Source organism: Aythya ferina (genome assembly GCF_964211825.1).
Source record: "Aythya ferina genome assembly, chromosome: 6".
Lineage (NCBI taxonomy): Eukaryota > Metazoa > Chordata > Aves > Anseriformes > Anatidae > Aythya > Aythya ferina.
The window spans coordinates 34,173,421-34,193,200 of NC_140303.1; the positions used below are offsets into that span (position 1 = coordinate 34,173,421).

The 19,780-nt window shown below is 41.5% G+C and overlaps 1 protein-coding gene across 1 annotated transcript in view; it reads left to right on the forward strand.

Annotated features, from left to right (window-relative positions):
* ESYT3 (extended synaptotagmin 3) overlaps positions 1-19,332 on the forward strand; it is a 30,192-nt gene extending 10,860 nt beyond the window's left edge. The window contains exons 5-23 of the mRNA XM_084524374.1: positions 1,235-1,301; positions 1,848-1,937; positions 3,025-3,080; positions 5,160-5,280; positions 6,330-6,503; positions 7,079-7,161; positions 8,115-8,163; positions 8,801-8,890; positions 9,525-9,587; positions 9,685-9,753; positions 10,968-11,033; positions 11,798-11,884; positions 12,728-12,877; positions 13,415-13,857; positions 15,039-15,128; positions 15,234-15,365; positions 16,865-16,970; positions 17,582-17,631; positions 18,488-19,332. Coding sequence (XP_084380500.1) covers positions 1,235-1,301; positions 1,848-1,937; positions 3,025-3,080; positions 5,160-5,280; positions 6,330-6,503; positions 7,079-7,161; positions 8,115-8,163; positions 8,801-8,890; positions 9,525-9,587; positions 9,685-9,753; positions 10,968-11,033; positions 11,798-11,884; positions 12,728-12,877; positions 13,415-13,857; positions 15,039-15,128; positions 15,234-15,365; positions 16,865-16,970; positions 17,582-17,631; positions 18,488-18,524 — 2,023 coding nt within the window. The 3' untranslated portion in view covers positions 18,525-19,332. The remainder of the gene's footprint in view (positions 1-1,234; positions 1,302-1,847; positions 1,938-3,024; positions 3,081-5,159; positions 5,281-6,329; positions 6,504-7,078; positions 7,162-8,114; positions 8,164-8,800; positions 8,891-9,524; positions 9,588-9,684; positions 9,754-10,967; positions 11,034-11,797; positions 11,885-12,727; positions 12,878-13,414; positions 13,858-15,038; positions 15,129-15,233; positions 15,366-16,864; positions 16,971-17,581; positions 17,632-18,487) is intronic.
* The last annotated feature ends 448 nt before the right edge of the window (positions 19,333-19,780 follow it).

Below are 19,780 nucleotides of genomic sequence, written 5' to 3' on the forward strand. Positions count from 1 at the left end.
TAGCCTGTGAGGTTGGCTACTGGGAAAAAAAATGAGAATGCTCCAACATTAAAGGCTTTAATTTGAGCATTTTGAACTTCTTAGGTTCTGCTAAGTGGCTCTCTAAACAGAAATTCAGGAACTTTGCTTGCAGAAATGGAGACAAATTCACAGAGCTGCATGTTCTTGGCAAGGGTTTTTTTTTGGTGGTGGGGGAATCTGTCTGTGCAAATTACAGTGTGAATTAGCAGCAACTACTGCACTATTTGCCCATATACCTGTGGTCAGAGCAGAAAAAAAAAAAAAAGGCCTTTTCCTTTGATTGTGGGGTGAAAGTATGCACCCAGGCAGCAAGCACAGCACATTCATTGTGCTGTGGTACTTTTCACCCCTCTTTACCTGCAGGGTGTTTGTGTTTGCACCCAAAAAGAGCTATTTCTCAGAGGACTGGAAAGGAACTTGGTAGCTCCCTTCAGTTGTTTTCTGCCAGAGGCATCAACAAATCTGCTGGGTTCTGCTCCTAGGGGAGTGGCTATTGTTTTGTTTTTTTTTTTTTTTTCTTGCATAAGGTGATGTTTGCACTTTTATTAAAGTCTAAGGTGGTTTCCAAATTGCTACAGTGCCACACTTGGCATTCATTTTATTTAAGGTCTGATGTTCTCCATGGCAACTGACCAAGATCTCATCTTAAACCATTGTCTTTTAATTCAGCTTCAAGGAAACCAGGTTATTTTTAGCGATGCGTTTGTCCTTCAAATGGGCTTTTTGGCTGTGGCAGGGGTGAGCTATAATGTACAGGGCCCCGTCTGTGATGACAGTGTGGCTCTGCATCAGCTCAGGAGTTGGGTCACCGGGTTGTAACCCAGCTGGGATCAGGCCTTTGGCAGAGAGGGGAGCAAGAGGGCAATTGCCCTGACTTTGAATTTCCAATGAGCCAGTTGTTCCCCTCCTAGGGAGCAAGAGCAAGCTTGCCCCAGCCAACTGCCAGTCTTAAGAATGGGAAGGTAACCTAGAAAAATGTTGCTTTGACATTTTGCAGATAATCAATGTCCCAGCTGACTGCAGGGTTTCTGTTGTGAAGATCTTACTCTTGTTCAACGTGCTCAACTTTCCCTTTTCAGATGCTTAAAAATTAATCCCTGCCTGTGATGTCAAGTTGCCAATCATGTAACTCATTTCCTTTACACTCTGTACAGCCCAAATTTGCTCATCGAACTATTGCAAACTGTGGAGTAACGTGAGAACTTTCTTTCAGTTATGCAGGAGACTGTGAGATTCACATGGACATATCGAAATTTAATCTTGGAGTGAAAGGCGTACAGGTGCGTGCCGTGCTGATGCTCTTTTCAAGGCCACGTGCAGCAGGAGGTGGGGTGTCCCAGTGGGCAGGACTCTTGACTGGAAAACCAAAGACTAGTAGACATGGGATGAAAGGCTTTATCTGTTTTGGCTGGGGAAATGGTGTCTTGGAAAACGCCTTAAAAATAATTCTTAAAAATAGGTTCTTAGTGTGACTCTTAAACAGGTTCATTGCTAGAGCATTGAACTCACAAGGGCCAGCTTCTGCCATTGGAGTTCAAGGAAATTGCACGTTGGTAGAGAACTTCAAACGAAACAATTCTGTTAGGGTGTTCATAACCTGTTTTAGATTAGACCAACAACCTGGCCTTGCAATACTGAAAGCTATGTATCAGTATCAATCAGTAGCAATGGTTTGAGAGAGAAGGAGGTTATTGTTAGTAAATTCCAAGTAAAATGATTTCAAGCAGGGTTTTTAAAATTATTTCCATCACTGAAAAGCTCAGTTTTGAAACTGTATTCTGAGAGTATCTTCAGACTTGATTCTCCTTGGTCTATTGCATTTGCAGCTGTACGGGACACTGCGAGTGATACTGGAACCTCTTCTAACTGATGCCCCTTTTATTGGAGCAGTGACCTTGTTTTTTATGCAGAAACCGGTGAGTCACTAGTGAACTGTACTCTGCAGCCTTCTTGATTCGAGGGCTGTCTTAGTGCATGGTTTGGTCTTCAGTGAGCGACACAAATTGTCCATTGCTAGCAAGCCAAACTGCATACCTGTGAATACCCAGCAGTGTGGGTACTTGAACAGCAGATTCCTGGTTGCTAAATGCTCGTCTTAAACCCCTAGAGGATGGGAATGAATTTGCCCTACTCTCTTGTAGTAGTGCCTATAGAATTATTTCTATTCTTTGGTCTAAGAAGGGGAGGAATTTCTGATGTTGACAGCACAGCAGCCATTTCATAGGCCTTTGCTGGAAGGATCCTGGCAGATGAAATTAAAGTCTTCCCAGACATGGATTTTAAATGAAGCCATCTTGGGAACCATTTGGTCATGGCCATGCTTTGAAAGCTTGCCTGTTTAAGGTCACAAGTGCTTTGTAGTTGAATTGTGGTTAAATAAAATATGATAAACCTTCTAGCCTTGCTTAAAAAAAAATAATTAAAAAAAATATTAAACAGTTATAGCACACAACTCTGCTTGATTCTGGGTTATGCTCTGCTTGAGTTCCTGGCTGTCATCTGCTTTTGATATTGAATGTGGTAGTTTTGAGTTTGTATGTAGCAGCATTATGTAAACAGATGAAAAACTCCTTTGTTTATTATGCGAACAGAAATACAGATTCCAGTGGTGTTTGTAAATTTCCCTGCTTCAGGGCACAGGCCAACCTCTAAGTGAAAGGTGAGGAAACAACTTCACAGTCTAGGTAAAGCTGCCGGATTTACTGCGCATGACCCTGGGGCATCTGCCAACAGGCATTGCTAGGGGCTGAGTGCTGTGTTTTCCCGTGCTTGCAGGATAAGTCCCAGTGATACCTTAATTTCAGGTATGGCAGGTAAAATAGATAAGGGAATTGCTATCAGCTGTTGATTTTAATATATAAATATAGTCATTTGCTGGTGCAGGTTTGGCTTTCTTTAAACAGCCAGCTTTGTTTCAGAAGCATTTACTTCCTCTTTAAATTCATTTGTCCTGAGATAAATTTTAATGGTCCTGTATCATTTCTCTCCCTGTCCTTGTTGTAGCACTTGGAAATCAACTGGGCAGGCATGAGCAACCTCCTGGATGTCCCAGGAATTAAGTAAGTGTCTGTTTTGTTTCACTTTATTCCTTTTTAAAAAACCTTTGGGAACTGGGAAGGCTTTCTCCAGTAATCTTCAAAGTTATTCTCAAGAGTGATGTGTGGAAGGAGTTATGCTGATACTCGTGCCATTACATCTGGCTGTGGAGTTCACAAACACTTGAGTAGGGTGCTCGTACACTATGTCAAAATTCCTTTTTCACTTCACTGCATTTGGGATTTAGGGTGGAATTAGACCATTGTAGTTTTGGGGATTTACTATAAACTGAAAAACAAGCCCTTCTGTTTCTCATGTGCTGGTTACTTATAAAGGTAGTTGAGCAGATCTAGGTAATTGGCAGTCTGTGCTTATGTTTACTTACCTTGAAGTGAAAAGAAAGGTTAAGTATCACAGGGTTGCAGTCCTCTGATGAACTGAAATCCAATCCGTGATAAAGAAAACTGCAACATATTCAAAAGGAGAAATGTTCCTCCCATTCTAAGTAATCTGCTCATCCATTAGGTTCTTCAGAAAACCTAGCTGCTCCCCGGGGCTTCTTAGGTTGATCTTGTACATAAACTTGCACAGCAAGGATGAAAATCTCATGGGTTTTCACTGCTGTAAGTTTCAATCTGCTCCTCCAGGCTGGAGATTGACATTTTCCTTTTTTTCTCGGTATAATGAGAAAATTCTGTCACACAAGAACAAAATATACATTGGTTACTCAGCCACTGCCTTTCTCCCTTTAGAAGTGAACACAGACACCAATGCTTCCCTCCCTTCCACTGCAGCTCTTGCTTTGCAGATACATAGGAAATGGCTGGCTACTTTAGGTGTCAGTTTATGCAGTAAAGGGCCTCTGAAGACCTTTGATGTCAAGTGAGAGGAAGCTTTCTTTTTTTTTGGTTTTGTTTTTTACTTAATTCAAGACCTGAAGTTTGCCCTCAGAGCTCCAGTTTTTATCAGGCAAATTAATCTGTTCTTTTCTGATGCAGCTTTCCTTAATCCTCGCAGGGAGAAGGTATGTAGGTGTTCCAGCCTACAGCCTCTCATATAATTAAGTGCAAATTTGGTGTCCTAAATGTTCACTCTCTGGTTCTCTCACAGGGATTTGAACATAGAAACCTTTGCTTGTTCATCAACACAGCACATGAAAGCCATGAGCAAATCATGTGTGCTGTGAACAGGCTGAAATACAGGTTGAGTAAGAGCTCTCCTTTTCTTTATTCACCTACTTAAGAGTAAAGATACTGGATGCAGATATCTGTCCTCATGTGCAAGCTGCGTGTAGCTGAGTATATCATAAGACTGAAGAGAAGGGACAGTTTGTGATATTCCTGCAGAGGAATTTGTCAGGAAAGCCAATAGTTTGAACAAGGGTTTTCAGACTCCTGGCTTGACAGTGGGAGTAGGAGATTCACAAAAATTCCTTCTTTGTGAATCGGTCTTCATCCATGAACTGGGACAATTTCATTGCATGGCCTTCCCTGAGAAATGCCTTACAAGCACTAGATCTACCAAGAGGATGAAAAAAAATCTGATGTTTGGTGTGCTCAGGTCTCCCTCTTAATATTATCTGCTGCTCATTCTGAGTTGTAGTAGCATGTTGAATTCCTCTCATTAATCACCCAGAGAATATTGGAGGTCTGTGGTAGCCATACACTTCTTGCACAGGAAGAACAGATCAAATTAGTTTTCCCTGCCAAACAAACATGGCAATTCCAAATAAAAGATTTAAAACTAGAAAGCTAAAAATGAGTAAGTGTTAGATCGGACTGGAAAGTCCATGCTCATCTTCTGCTCTGCAGCAGCTCAGTTGGACTGGAATTATTGTTAGAAGATGGCTGAACTTTCCACAGTGATGTATATCGATCCTTGGTGATCAATTCTGGTGTTAAACTGCTGTCTCCCATCCTTTTGGTCTAAGCTAAATGTCACAAACCTGAGTTTCTTCCCCTACTCTTTGGGGGAAGGTGGTCTGTATTGCTCATTTTGCAGTGCCTCTTGTTTCTTGTGCTGTGCCATGTTCTTTCATTCTAACTGAAATGGTGATTTGATTGTAGAGATTTAGGTTGTTTGTTTGTTTTCCTCACCTGCAGTGTAATGTCAGACACGCTGATTCAAGATTACATTGCTTCACGGCTGGTTCTACCAAACAGGATCACGGTGCCTCTGAAGAAGAACATGAACATTGCCCAACTGAGGTTCCCTATCCCACGTGTGAGGGTTTTTTGGTTTTGTTTCTTCTTCAGTGAGGATGTTAATCTACCTGAGTGTGCATTTGCTGCAATGCAGACGCATGCAAACTTAGAGTGTTGGGTTCCTGCACATCCATTTCTCATCAGCTGTTTCAGCCTGGACTGTAGGCTTTCTGTAGGCAATATTTCAGGAATACAAAAGCAAATATTGGGTAGTTCTTAATTTGGTGGGGGTGCAGGGAGGCACTTAGCTCCCTGTATATGGCATAAGAAGTCCGTTAAGACACAGATATTTACCAGTTTAAGCTGTTAGTCTCATTTGAGAATACCACAGGTCTTCAATTAGAGAAAGTAAATGCATGAGCACTAAGTGTCAGGCTACTTAATGTCTTTACTAATGCAGTGAAGGGGTGTAAATGGGAAGCTCAGAGTATGGCATCTCTTCATGAAAGAAAAAAAAAAGTTCTGAATGACAAACAAACCCAAACAAGCCCCAACCTCCTAAATGTTTGATGCATCCAGATCCCTGGTCTCCTTCTGTCAAATACCTAATGTATTCATGAATGAGAGTAATAATAAATGAATGACGAAGGGCTGCTTCCTACTGAAGACTTCCATCACCAAATTGAAATTGAATGGCCTCTCTGCAATAAAATATGAATCTGCCAATGAATACTTGGTTCCATCTTGAGTCAGTATGAATTGCTCTTGACTTTACACTCAATTTAACTGCAGTGTATGATCCTGAGTGTATATGTATGTTTCTGGTTTCAAAATAAGTTGAAGGCTATTTCCTACCCAACTGTCTAGATTGAATTGTGTATCTGTTTAAGGTTTTTTCTAGGTAAATTATGAGAAAAGTGATTGTTTTATCACAGCTGTCATTTGAAATGTCTCAAAATACATGTCTTTGAAAACCTGTCATGCTGACTACCCTTGTTGCCTGAAATAACTAGTTTTAGGAGGTAACATATTATAATTATCCAAAGATCACATTTTCACAACCAATTTCATCTCTTTTTCTTTTCTTTCTTTTTTTTTTTTTCTTTCTTTTTTTTTTTTTTTATCCAGGGAGTAATAAGGGTTCATCTGCTAGAAGCTGAAAACCTTGTCCAGAAGGACAATTTTCTTGGTGCCATCCGGGGGAAATCTGACCCGTATGCTCTTCTTCGAGTTGGCGTGGTGCAATATCGAAGCAAGACAGTTTCCCGAGATCTTAATCCCGTTTGGAATGAGACATTTGAGGTACTGAATCTTTTGTTCTTTCCATCTACAGGATGCACAGCTGTTTACATCCTTGTGTTTGGGGGACCTACTCTTAGCTGACTGCACTGGAGCAAGTGGAATTCCTTGTTACTTGATTGATGAGGCATTTCTGTCTCTTAAACAAATCAAATCTAAATTGCAAACCTGAAATGGAATTCAGGTTGATCTGATTTACGTATGTGGGTTTTTGGAGGACATGCAAAGCATTTCTTTAAATATCAATCAGTGCAGCAGTCTGATTGTGCAACTGTATTCTGCTCTAGCGTTGGTATTCTTTTTGTATAGGGTATATTGAGCTCTTTTTGTTTTTGTCAACAGTGCTTATTAGGGATATCAGTTTGACCGGTTTAAGTTTTAATTCAAAGCCAAGAAAACTGTTTTTAAAATATTTTTGTCTATAACCAGTTGTATTTGTAACAAGATCAGCCACAAAACAGCAGGGAATGTCCTTAATGTATTATACAGCTGTAAAGCGTCATGTTCTTGTCAACAGCCTGAGTAGTGAACCCGTGTGAGTGCTTTTTATTTTTAATAAATACATCTTTCTCCTCCAGTTTGTTGTTCATGAATTGCCTGGTCAGGACTTAGAAGTCGAATTATATGATGAAGATCCAGATAAAGACGACTTTATGGGCAGGTAAATCAGTGAAACTTTCTTTTTGTTGCTCTTCAAAAGGATCTAGTGTTCTGAAAAGTCTGCTCAATAGATTTGAGAAAACAATTCTGGAGGTTATATCCTTTCTCTTTCATATCTTCAGCCGTAACCAAGTGCAGTCTAATTGGAATAAGGTCTTGCTGCTGTTTTGTCATGGAGAAATATCCTTATAGTGACATTTGGCATCCGTTTTTAATACAGAAAACGCAAACGACCTGAAATGACTGGTGGCCAGAAAACAGCACTCTTCATATCAGATGACAGATAAGAGAGGGGCATTTATGAATAAGCTGTGGATTTCTCAAGTGGGACATGTCTGATGTTCTCAATAACAGCACTTAGGGAAAGGCAGAGATGGTCATGATCACCTCCAGAGAGAGTATGTCAGGTCTTGCTTCTTAGGACGAGTTATCTTCTTACTTGTTTGATTTAAAATAAATGAAAACCCAAAGAAAGAAACAAAACAATCCAGTCCTTGCTCAGATCCAGTGATCTCTGAAACGGAACACCAAGATTGTTTATACAGAAAGTCTGAAGTTGAAGGAAGCTATTCCCTTTGTCCAAATATTGTCATCAAGTTATTAGTTCCTAGTGCAACTAGCTTTGAATGAGTTAGAGAATGGGCCCTGACTCTTGCAGGGAATCTTAACCACCATTAGAGCTGGTGGTCACTACATGACTTAAGATTTATTTAGAATATATTTCGGTTTTGGAAGCATTTCAAGAGGGAGAAGGTACTGTGTGTGGAATTATGTGCGCCACCACACATGCACACAGGTAATATCTAGCAGTTGCTATTTGGAACATCATGTGGGCTTTTTTTCTCAGTAGCCATGGTTTCTGTTTTGTTTTTTTTTCCTCTTCCCTTTGTCCACTAATCAGCAACACACCGTCTGTGTAAACATATGCTGAAATGTTTGCTTTGTGTCTTCCAGCTTGCTTATAAGCCTTGTGGATATAATGAATGACAGAACTGTTGATGAGGTAAAGATCGCAGTTTATTTTTAAATGTGGTTGTGGTGTATGCTTATCTGTACTCATTCATGTTCTCCATATGCTACTACATTGTTTCTGTGTGCTTGAAGCTTCCTTGCACACTCGCACTGTGGTATTTTCTTTTTGTGAAGCTTTCTTTGCTCAGAAAACTTGAAGTAGCCATTACAATAATTTTAACGATCAGGCTGGCAACCTCAGATAGCCCTGAGGTTATGCTGAGCCAGCAGTGGGTTGCTATCATGTATCCTGTGTGTACCAAATATTTCTGTGAGGGTACAGATAAAGTTTGGTGAAGCGGTCTGATTGCTGAGGGAAGAAATAATCAGATTGTATCATGGTTCATCCTGCAACCCAACACTGCAAACTATGCCAGAGTGCCTGTCTGATGCTGCTGCTGGTTGCAGATATCTATTTGCACTGCGTGTGTGTGGGTATCTTACTTTCAGTGTTTCTGGGTTGTGTTCCCAAGTAGATGGCCATGCTGCAATCTAAGTCTCAAAAATTGAAGTTAAGAAGCTCAAGGTACAATTTGTATTGTCTACTGTACTTAAGTCCCAGAGTCTGCAACATGTACAAATTATTCTGCCTCACAGTTCTGAAGTTACGCTTTGTTGTCTCCGTTTAGTGGTTTCCCTTGAGCAAGACAACAAGTGGGCACTTGCATTTAAAGCTGGAGTGGCTTTCACTAGTAAATGACCAAGAAAAGCTACATGAGGTGAGTATATTTGCCTAAAGGATTCAGATGCTTTGATCCCTGGCCAGTGATCAATAAAGGAGCATGTAAAATTAGGATCCCCGGGCAAACTCACAGGAGTTTATTTTTGTTTGACAAAGTTTTGATGTATTTTTTTTCCTGTTTCTCCTAGAGAAGAAGGGTGTTTGTTTGCCCCACATGCCTTGGTAACACAGGAGCCACTAAAATCTGGCAGATCTTTTTACTTAAACCAGCAAAACTTTGTTTGGCCAACTGCAAAGTGGCCTCTCGTTCCCTTCTTTGATCCTTTTTCTCTTTCCTCTTCATCTAGGATCTGTGCAGGACCCCAAGCATCTGTATACCTGTACTAGTCTAGGCAAATTGCCAGCACCTGGGAATTTGACCAGTTCTGCACTAAATAAATTGAAGGGCATTAAAGTGAGCAAATAGCAGAGACTTGTGCCTTTTCTTATTGGTCTGCTTGAAACCATCATGCTGTAGGGTATTGGCTCCTCTAAATTGCAAGTTTAAGGAGAAAGGTGAAGAGCTGCTTAGCTTAGGGAAACTTTGAATTTGTCTTGTGCTGTATGTTGTCCTTGATGAGTGATCATGCCTACCTTGTTTTTGTTTTGTTTTATTTTCCTGGCCTTCACAGGATAAGAAGGGTCTGTCTACAGCAATTCTGATAGTCTACTTGGACAGTGCTTTCAACCTTCCAGTAAGTACGAACAACACGCAGACAGCCTTCACTCTTAACCCTTTTTTTTCTGAAGCCCACAAATTAATTGGTTTTAAACTCTTTTTTACTAATTCAGAAAAACCACTTTGAGTATTCGAATGGTGAATGTGGAGCAAAGAAGATCAAAAATAACAAGTACCTCAAGGTAAAATTTCATATTCTTCCCCCATGCCTGCAAAAACACCTTCTGGTTTATGCTGTATCATAGCAACTGAAAATAGCTGTTGTTAAAAAGAAATATTTTCTCCGCTGTCAAAAATCTGTGACCGCTGGTTCAAGATAGTTATTGAAAGCCCCCGCCCCCAGTGCAAGGCTAGGAGGACCAAGGAGGGATGCAGCACAGGAATATTTGATTGTGTGTGTGGGTTGTCTTTTTTTTATGCTTTGGAGAGTAAGAGGCTCCAAACATCAGAGCAAGTCATGGTGTCCTTTCTGCTGCTGCAGGGCTCTTCCAGATGGGAGAGGAGGGAGCAGAGGGCTGTGCTTGTTTGTGGTACCCTTCCCGTCCGTTGGAGACCTGACCCACCGGATTCTTTCCCCCTGATTTTTAATTCAGAAGCAACTCTGTCATTCATGCTTCCTCTCCCTTTGCTTATGGTTACGTTTTACACCTCAAATACTGGATTTTACTGCCATGATGCAAATTGTGAATGTAGGAAAGAATGTCTTTCACCCTGTTCTCTTGAACAGGCTACGCACAGTCATGGCTCTGAGCTGTGGATAAAGCTTGCCTGTCTTCAATGAGTAGCTCCCCTCCTAAATGTGATCTTTACAATTCAGATGAGTTACCAGCACTGTTACGCCACACACATGGCAATCAATAGTCCTTAATTCTGGACTTCATTGTAAGCACTTGTTTTCTCAAGACCAACTCCTCAGTGTTAACATCAGTAATGTTAGTGCAAAGGAGCACAGTATGAGGGGTTCCGTATTACTACTTCTGAAAAGGAGTTGTTACTTGGTACCAAAGGTTCACTTGTAGCTGCTTTACAGCATGTTCTGAGCCTAGGAAACCAATTCTGAGAGTCCTATTTCACCAAGAAATGATGAAGACTCCCCCACAGTGTCTTCAACACTTTTTTCTATCCGTTTTCTCACAGCTTCTGACAAATATTTACCTATTGAGACCTAAACATGTAGAGCTTTAGCTTAAGTGTGAACTCTTGATGCTAGAGGGTAAGGCTGTGTTGTGTTACGGCTGGAGTCTGCCCTGCATGCTGCACTCTTCAGATGTCTCTCATCTGAAAACTACTGCCAGCTTTCCAGCAATGTATTTCAAGTAAGAATAGTAGTTTGATTTTGCTTTCTGTGAACTATAAATCCTCTTTTTTTTTTTTTTCCCCTTATATTATACGACAGAAGACAGAAAGGGAACCTTCCTCCTTTGTCCTGCTCACAGTAGGAAGCAAGACTCATAAAAGCAAGGTGAGGTTGTTTGGCTCTTCTGCTTGCTTTAAACACCACCTATTTCATGGGTGACCACCTCCAAGTAGCCCCTAGAAGGGGACAGGACCACTGTAGCTCTGTGAACAGCCGAGGTTGTGGTGATAACTGCAGAGGCCAGGAGGCAGGAAACAACCCACATGTGGAAGCACACGCTTCAGCTTTCCTTTTCCCTTGCTGCCAGTACCTGTCACCTGGCAGAAGGAACTGCTTCATGGAGCAGCCTCAGCCGGAGCCCCCTGGGTGGTTTCTGTGCTCTTTCATCCTTTAAGTGGATGGCACTGAAGCTGTCCCCTCCCACTCTTCCCACAAGCTCTGCACCCCTCAAACTGCCCCTCTAGCTTTCTTACCCTTCCCTGCCAGCTCGCTGCAGTTTTGGGAGCTGGCTCTGGGTGTCTGCGGGCTGGAAGCTGACTCTCTGGGCGGAGAGGTGGGAGGAAGGGAGCAGTGCCTTGCTGCAGGTGGGGCAGGCTGCTGGTCCAGGCAACACCGGTTGGGGCCAACTGCAGCTCGCCAGACTCGTTCATCAGCGTTTCCACACCTCACAGAGCTTGTTCTGGTTTTGCCAGAGACTTGGCTTCTGCACACTTCTGACCTGGAAATTTCACTCTCTTTTTACAGCTCGGGTATAGCATCACTGAATAAAACAAGGAGGTCACTGTGCCCCTCTCCGGTGATCAGTGTGACAGTATTCTTTGCTGCTTACAGAATAAGCTAATACAAATGCCACAATCTTCTCGTTGCAGACCTGCAATTTCAGCAAAGATCCCACGTGGGGCCAGGCTTTCACCTTCTTTGTCCACAGTGCTGATTCCCAGTCACTGCATGTTGAGGTAAGAGAAAAGCCTTTCCTTTGGAAACCCAGTGTACATTCACAGGGAGACACCTCCTTCAGAGTGGATGTGATCTCACTGCAGGTTGTTTCTGTCTGCATATACCAGCGTCCTCCTACTTAAAAATTGGAAGGAGCAGCTGGTTTTGCACAGGCAATTCCGTTGGGTGATGCTGTTATCTACCTTTACTCTAGGATCAGATAATATTTAATATCTTGGTACAAAATATGGGACATTTGTGACTGAAAATTGCAAAGGAGGTTTTAGACAGATCTGCATGCAGTAAGGCCGTGAATATTTTGCTGTCAGAAATCAGAGTGCTCATAATTCTCAGCCAGAGTGTATCTCTGCACCTAGGCATTTAGGCTCCTTATGAAGTCCTGTATCTCACTGCCTTACATTAAAGTCACAGCCAGTTCTGTGGCTGTTCTCTGGGCTGCAGAAGTGGATTTAAACTTAGAAGGCATATTGAGGCTAGAAAGGCTGAACTATTACTGTCAGAAAAATGACTTGTGAGGGTGTAGATCAGTTGTCATCCTAGCTGCCTAGAACATTTTCTGCAGGGCAAGTAAGGAAAGTCAAGTAAATTCTAGGGCCTATGTTTTCTGCTAGGGGAGTTTCTTCTCTGTGTAGTTAGAGGTGGAATTTTTACTTCAAACATAGTAATTTGTTATACTTCTGAAATACTGGCGTCACTTATTCAGAAGTAACTACTCTTGATAATACGTCCTGAAGTAAATGAGCTTATTTTGGTCTGTCTGAAATACCTTCTTTGCTGTTCCCAGCTTTCCAGCTTGTCTTCTAATAAAAACAACTTTTTTTTTTTTTTTTTTTTTCCCCTAGATAAAAGACAAAGATCGGGATAGTGCCCTGGGAACTTCAGTGGTATGTCTCTCCCACTTGCTTAAGGACCCAAACATGACTCTGGATCAGAGATTTCAGCTGGATCATTCCAGCTCAGACAGCTTCATTAAGATGAAACTTGTGTTGCGGGTAAGTTGTTCTTTCCTGTATTCACCTGACTTCCCCAGCGGAAGTCTCCAATTCTAACCAGGCAAAAGAGATAAAACGTGGGAGAGGAGAAATGCAGCCTTGCTTCACAGATGGGTAGAAGTGTGACAAGATCCTTAACTGCAGTTAAAAGTGCAGGTTGGAGCTGAGAGCTCTCCCCTGAGGCTTCCTAAAACTTAGTGCAGTGGCATCGCCACAAGCCTTTTCATGATGTTAAGGAGTGGAACTGAGAAAATCTAAGCTGGGAAATCAAACCAGCAAGGTAGTGAGAAGCACTAATGCTTAGGAATTGTTTTCTCACGGTGTTCTGGTTCAGTGTTCAGACACTTAAATATATACACAGGAGGAAAAAGGAACACAGTGCCATAGCCAGTCCTGTAGGCCTCCTTCATCTCTACTGGCATTTCCTGCTTTCTAACACCAGTAATGTTGTGGCGAAAATTCATCCTAGCTGGTAATGCTGGTGTGAACACCAGTGTTTTGGGAGCAGTGCTCATTTCTCTCCCTCATGATTTTTAGGCCTTGAATGTTGAGGAACCCGATCCACAGAGCATCAAGGCTGGTGGCAATGCCTCGAAGCAAGGTCCGGTGCATGTCACGGAGAAGGGTGGAAACCAGCAGAAGTTTGTCTCCCCACCGAAACCAGAAGTCTCAAAAGTACCTCCTGTGAGCAAAGACACTGCCATGCTTGAATCCCTGCCAAAAAAAGACAGCAGTGAAGACCTGGACACAAATGACAGTTCAGCAGTGCCTGTAGCAAGTGAAACTATTGCTGGCCTTAATGAGACGGAGAGCGAGCAAAAGCCTGAGCATCACCTGTCATCAGCACTGCATACCAGAGCTGTGGTAGTGCCTACCTTGCCGATTGTAGAGGAACTGAGGCTTGCACCCAGCGTTACTTCCCTGGGTTCTCTGCCTTCTTCTTGCTTTGAACTAAGTAGCAGCAATCTGGACCTTCATAAGTAGGTGGTTCTCCCAGCTGAACTGTTCTTCTCTTGAGAAGGTTTCGTGTTTATAGGTTGCTGTTGCATAAGTTGAGTTCAAGTCATTTGGAGTCTTGAGTCTCACATCACTTTACAAAGAACTGGCCTAAGTCAACAGCAAACAATTACAGGGGTGCTGTCAGATCGAGTGTAAAGTGAATGTGTGTCCTCCTCTGGCTGTCCTAAGGGGTGCTGCACGTGTTGGTTTTGTTTTGTTTAAGAGGCTGTCATACAAAATATCCTAGGTCCTATAACACTCATGAGTTTAGTACCGAAGGTGCCTTTCAACAGGAGATTGGAAGTCTGCATTGTCCCACTGCTGCACAAACACAAACCTGTGATAAGCATATCTGGCTGCTTCAAGTTTTGGATGCTTAAAGTTTTGAGACTCACAATGCTGTGAACAAACTTTTCCTAGATAGATTTGCTTGTGTGGGCCCTTCCTATAGTGTTAAGTATCAGGCTGCAGGTATTCTGCTCTGCAAAGGGGGTTGGAGAGCTTGGTCTGTCCCTCCAAGGGTGCAGACTGGAGCTAGTAGAATTCTTAATGAATGGAAGCAGCAAGGAAGGTCTCTCTTGTTTAGGAGAGCATCAGAGCAGTTATCAACTTGAACATCAAACTCAGCTACAGCTGTTCAATTTAATACTTATATACTGGCATGTGAGTGAGGTCCTGTTCAGAGCTAGAGAATAAGCCATTGTTAAAACATTTTTAAACAATGTCTTGGATTTGAAACCACTTTGGTAACATGCAGATTGAGATATAAAAAGGGTCCCATTTTATATAAACAAGCATCCTTGAAGGAGTTGTGTACAAAAACGTACAAAACGCATGCTGATCTGTACTTTATTGCTCCATCTACAACAGGCCAAATAGGTGGGTTTTTGGCTGTCTACACTTTTGGGTCTTAGGGCAGGTACCTGTGCAGAAGTAGGGCTGGGCAGTGCTGGCACTAACGAGTGTTGTTTCTGGGGTCCAGCTGCTTTCTAGAGAGTAAAGCATAAGTTGTCAGAAAGGAACAGTGCCCTGAAAGCTGCTTCTAGTGGAAAATGCATCAGCAGCTTCTGGAGCTCATGTGCTGTTTCGTGCTGCTAGGTCTGTGCATGTGGCCTGTTAAATAGCTGTGTTTAAAAGCTTTTCCTGTGCAACTGTCTTACAGCGGGACTGAAATGCCTCTGGGAGAGATTCAGCTCACGGTGCGTTATGCTTCAATACGGCAGAGTCTCGTTGTGCTGGTGAATGGCTGCAGGTAATGCCAGCAATTGCTCGCCTCTATCTGTAAAGGGAAGGGGAAGGGCTCCCTGAGCTTGCGGCAGGCATTCAGCAAAGCTGAACACTGTATTTCTTTTAACAGAAACTTAGTACCCAATTCCAATCGTGGGGTAGATCCGTATGTCCGAATATACCTGCTTCCAGATAGAAGATGGACGAGCAGGAAGAAGACTTCCGTTAAGAAAAAAACTCTGAACCCCCAATATGATGAAAAGTAAGAAAATGTTAATTATGATTGCGGCCGAAATAGTTACTATCTCTGTATAAAAAGGAAGGGCTCACATACCTTACGCACCTGCTGCACCTGAATGATTTTCTCATGAATATTTTCAGGTCTTCTCAAAAAAAATGGCATTTTAACTGTGATTTGCAAGTCCTTAGGGCTGGCTTTGCTCCACATACAGTATTGTCACATCCTCCCACCCCCTTCCCTGATCCTAGCGGATGCAGGCTGCTCTTGCTTCTTTGCTCACAGACATTCCCCTAACCATGCCCTCTCACTGCAGAGACAGTTCTGAGTGCTGGTGGAAGCAACTTAAAACGTTGCCACCTCTTTGCCAGTTGCCACATCCGCAGCTCTGCCCTGGTAAAGGAATGTGTTTTGTACAAAGCCAGTCACAGTAGACCTGGTCAGAGAAGCGGTGCTAGTCCAGTATTTAAAGGTACAAATAATTCATGCAAATACATAAATATTGGGTGATCCTGGATAATTAACTTCTTGTTTCATTGTTAGGTCCTTTCTATGCATGTCTGTAGGTCAGAAATGGAGAAAAAAACCTTTTAAATATTTCCTATTAGCACTCCAAACACCAGTCTCTCCAGTTGTGGGGTCTGCTTCAGCCTATCCTCTTGAGCTCCCCTGGCAGGTACTCCACTTAGTGCCAGCGCAGCTGTTGGGAGCAGCATCCTTCTCATCCCCGTTGGCATGTCCTGCACATCCTCTATTACTTATAACAGGTTGAGCAATACTTAGCTCCAAAACACATTACCTGTTTTACAACTCTGACTTGAGGAAAAACTATTCGGGTGGGCAGAACCTAAACGATTTAGCATGGACAAAACTGACCTGGCATTTGATGGTGTGTGCCAGAGCCGTGAGTCAGCCCCATTAAGAATTTAATTGCCACAGGTTTCTTTCTTTGTCTTCTCTTAATGTGGTATAAACCTACTTTGTAAACTTGGGGGGGGTGGCTCAGCTATTTCCTCTGAGTAATAAAGGTTGCATGGAAAATATGCTCATCTTCCATGAAGGGGAAAACCGATTGGACATGGCATTTCATTATGGATGCACGTTTTCCTTCATCCCACTGGCACGGTGACCAGTCTGACCAGCAGTGTCATAGTCTTTTGTAAGGCTTGGAAGAAATATATATAAATCTGTGTATATATATATATATTATTATTTTTTTAAATATTGATAAAACTAACTATAGAATTACCTTTTCTGTTCCATGGAAAGTAACCTGTGTTCACATGTAGATTGTAATCAGCCCTCCAAAATTGTGCTAAAATATGCTGTGGCTGGACAACAATGTTCTCAAGGCTTACAATTGGGCCGTAATGACTTCTTAAACTTCAGGCGTGATTCGCTTCCTGTAAAGGTCATTGTCTGAAGCTACAGTCCTTCTCTGTTGGAATTGTATTTTGGCCACTGATGCTTACAGGATTTCAAGTTTTGACTTAAAACATTCCTTTCCAATTTTTTTCTTTTAGGTTTGAATTTTTTGAATCTTTGGAAGATGTCAAGAAAAGGACACTAGACGTTGCAGTGAAAAACAGCAGGCCATTCATTTCACAAGAAAAAAAGGAGCTGGGGAAGGTAAGATTAAACCAGTGGCACGACTTGTTTACGAGATCAAGAGTTTGAGACATTCCTGTAATCTTGAACTGCAGTTCTGGTGACTTACTATGAATAACAGAGCTAGCAACCTGGAAACAACTTCCTGCCAATTTTTTCTCTGATATCAGGCCATATCCCTTTGGAAGCTGACGTGGTTTCATGTGATTGATCTGCCACCCTGCTTCCTTTGGGAGTGTTCCTGAAATACATGTTTCCTGGGATCCCCTGCTGCCTGCTGGGGGAATAGCTCCAGGAGTTCAAACATGAAGCTGAGAAAGATGAGATTAAAACAGAGAAGTTGCCAACAGCACTTCAAGTTCTCTGTGAACAGCTTTGCTTCTGTGAACAGTAAACATGAATCCTTTCTTCAGTGATAGATACGTTTCCAAAAAATGCTATTAGGAAACTGAGCTTTAGAGGTGAGGCTGGCTGATGACTGTCTTGAGAATGCAGGAAGCTCGTCTCCCTTGAGCCTGGGCTGCAGCCCTAGACCTTAAAAGTGGAACTGAGTTGGAGTGCTAGATTAGCTAACCAACTTGTATTAAATATATATATATATAATTGTTTTAAAAAATAAATGTTTTTTAAAGGTGCGGATTGACTTGTCACAGGAGGACTTAATCAAAGGGTTTGCACAATGGTAAGTTTGTTCAACTTCACACTTTACGCCCTTGCTAATGGCTTTGCTCAGAGTTGGTGTGGTGGTGGAAGGGCTGCGTGTTTTGGTGAGCAACAATTATAGCTTACCTGCAAACGCAGGACTAACTTGAACTAATCTGATAGTTTTATCTAAAGTTTATGTTAATCTGGTTAGCAGTGTGATCCCTACCCTGTGAAACGGTTTTAATAAGAGGTCTGTATGTCAATTATTCTCAGTCTTCAGCATATTTTAAATTACATAAAAGCCACTGGGACACGTAAGAATTATGTTTATTAAAGTAAACCTGCAACAAATAACTTGGATAAAGATCTTAACTAAATTAACACTCTGATCAGCAATATGTATGTATGATAAAACGTTAATTACAAAGCACTTATATAAGCTGTTTTAATAAGCCACTTGCAGTTCTGCTTATATGGTCATTGTAGTTCAGACGTCAACCTTAAGTATTGGTCTGAGGCAAAGATTGAGAACCAGTGCTTCGTCCTTCTAAGTCTCTAGTTAGTACCAGTCACATTTCCTCCTTTATCCATCAGTGAAGGAGACCAAGGAATGTGGTGTGTGTAGTCTAGTAGCCTGCCACTAGTGTGGGCAGCAGAATAGGAAAACCAAGTTCCCCATGCCCAGCTCGTGTGCATCTTACAGAAGCATATGGTAATAAGAGAAAACTGACTCATTCAACATTCCCTGTAAAGAGCTGAAGTTTGAGGCCATCTCTGAAGCCTCCTTCACCATGCTGCCTATGAAGTGCAAGCAGTAAAGCAGCCACATTCTCTCACTGCCACTTAAAAAAGTCAAAGCCTTAAACTGTTTGCTTATTTTATCTGTTTTGCAGGTATGAGCTGACAAGAAGTAGACGCAAGAAAAACTGATTTCTTCTCATGTACATAAGTTACTAATTTTTAAAATTTATATAGACTGTATATATATATTTTGTAATTAAAGTGTTTTAAAACAGTAACTGCAAACTTGAAGCCAGCTGCTGTTTAGGACATGTAAATTTAACGATCCTACTCAGACTAGTTCTTAGTGATGTAAAAAAAAAAAAAAAAAAAAGAGTTGTGGAAATAACTTCTCTCTAAATAACAAATTATTTATTTTTGCTGTTTCTGGTGTATCCCCCTAAAGAACTGGTAAATATGAATATGCTCTTAAGGAAGCACTGTACCTAGAGCAGATTGCCAGCTATCTGTGATTACTTTGTTCATAGCTTCATTTCCACAAGAGCCTATTCATGTTTTTTAACAATATCTGAAATCATTATACTTTTAGAAGAATAATTTTTTAAACAGCATCCTTCATCTGACCCCTTCAAATAAATTGTTTAAGACTATTAAGAAGTTGTTTTTGAGAAGCTAAAAAATTGATGTTCCACTTCTGAAAAGCATCTTATGCAAAACCACAGCCACAACCTGCTATGAGCTTCCAAAAGCAGGGAGATTAGGTTACCAAGATATCATTAAGGTTTTAGTTTGTGATGCCTTAACATGTTTTGTTCTTTGTTATCCCTCTCTTACATTTCAACATCTCATAAGCCTTGATAGTAAAGCATTCTGCCTGCAGAACAGCAGAGTTTTGTAAAACTAAGCTTTATTAATATTGGAGCAAAATATACCAAAATATTTTTGGAAGCTTGGTGTATTTGTTTGTTTACAATAAACTTTGAAATGTCTTGCTTAAGGAAATTGAACTATGCCCTTCTATAGAATATGAACATGGTAACTTCAACTGCATGCTAGGCAAAAAAAAACATAAGTCACCACCTGAAGCAGGTTTAAAATATTTTCAGCGTAGATTACATGAATTCAGCCTGTCTTAATCCATAACCAGAAACAACACTCACTGAACAGCGGTTTGCAACACAAAGCAGGAAACCTGAACTTATGGAAGTACTTCAAAAGAGGATAGTCACTAACTCAAATCCCAAACTTATCTGAAGAGGTAAGCAGTATTTTTAAAATGAGCTCTCCAACCAACTAAGGTAATGATGGAAGTGTCACTGCTAAGGCAATTAGAGCACCTGCACCTCATGCTTACCCTTTTGATTGCAGCTGGTGTAGTTAGTGACTGTGTTTGTTTTCTGGTTTTGTGCTGTGTTCAGTTTCCTAGATCAATAGTGTCTGTTGGT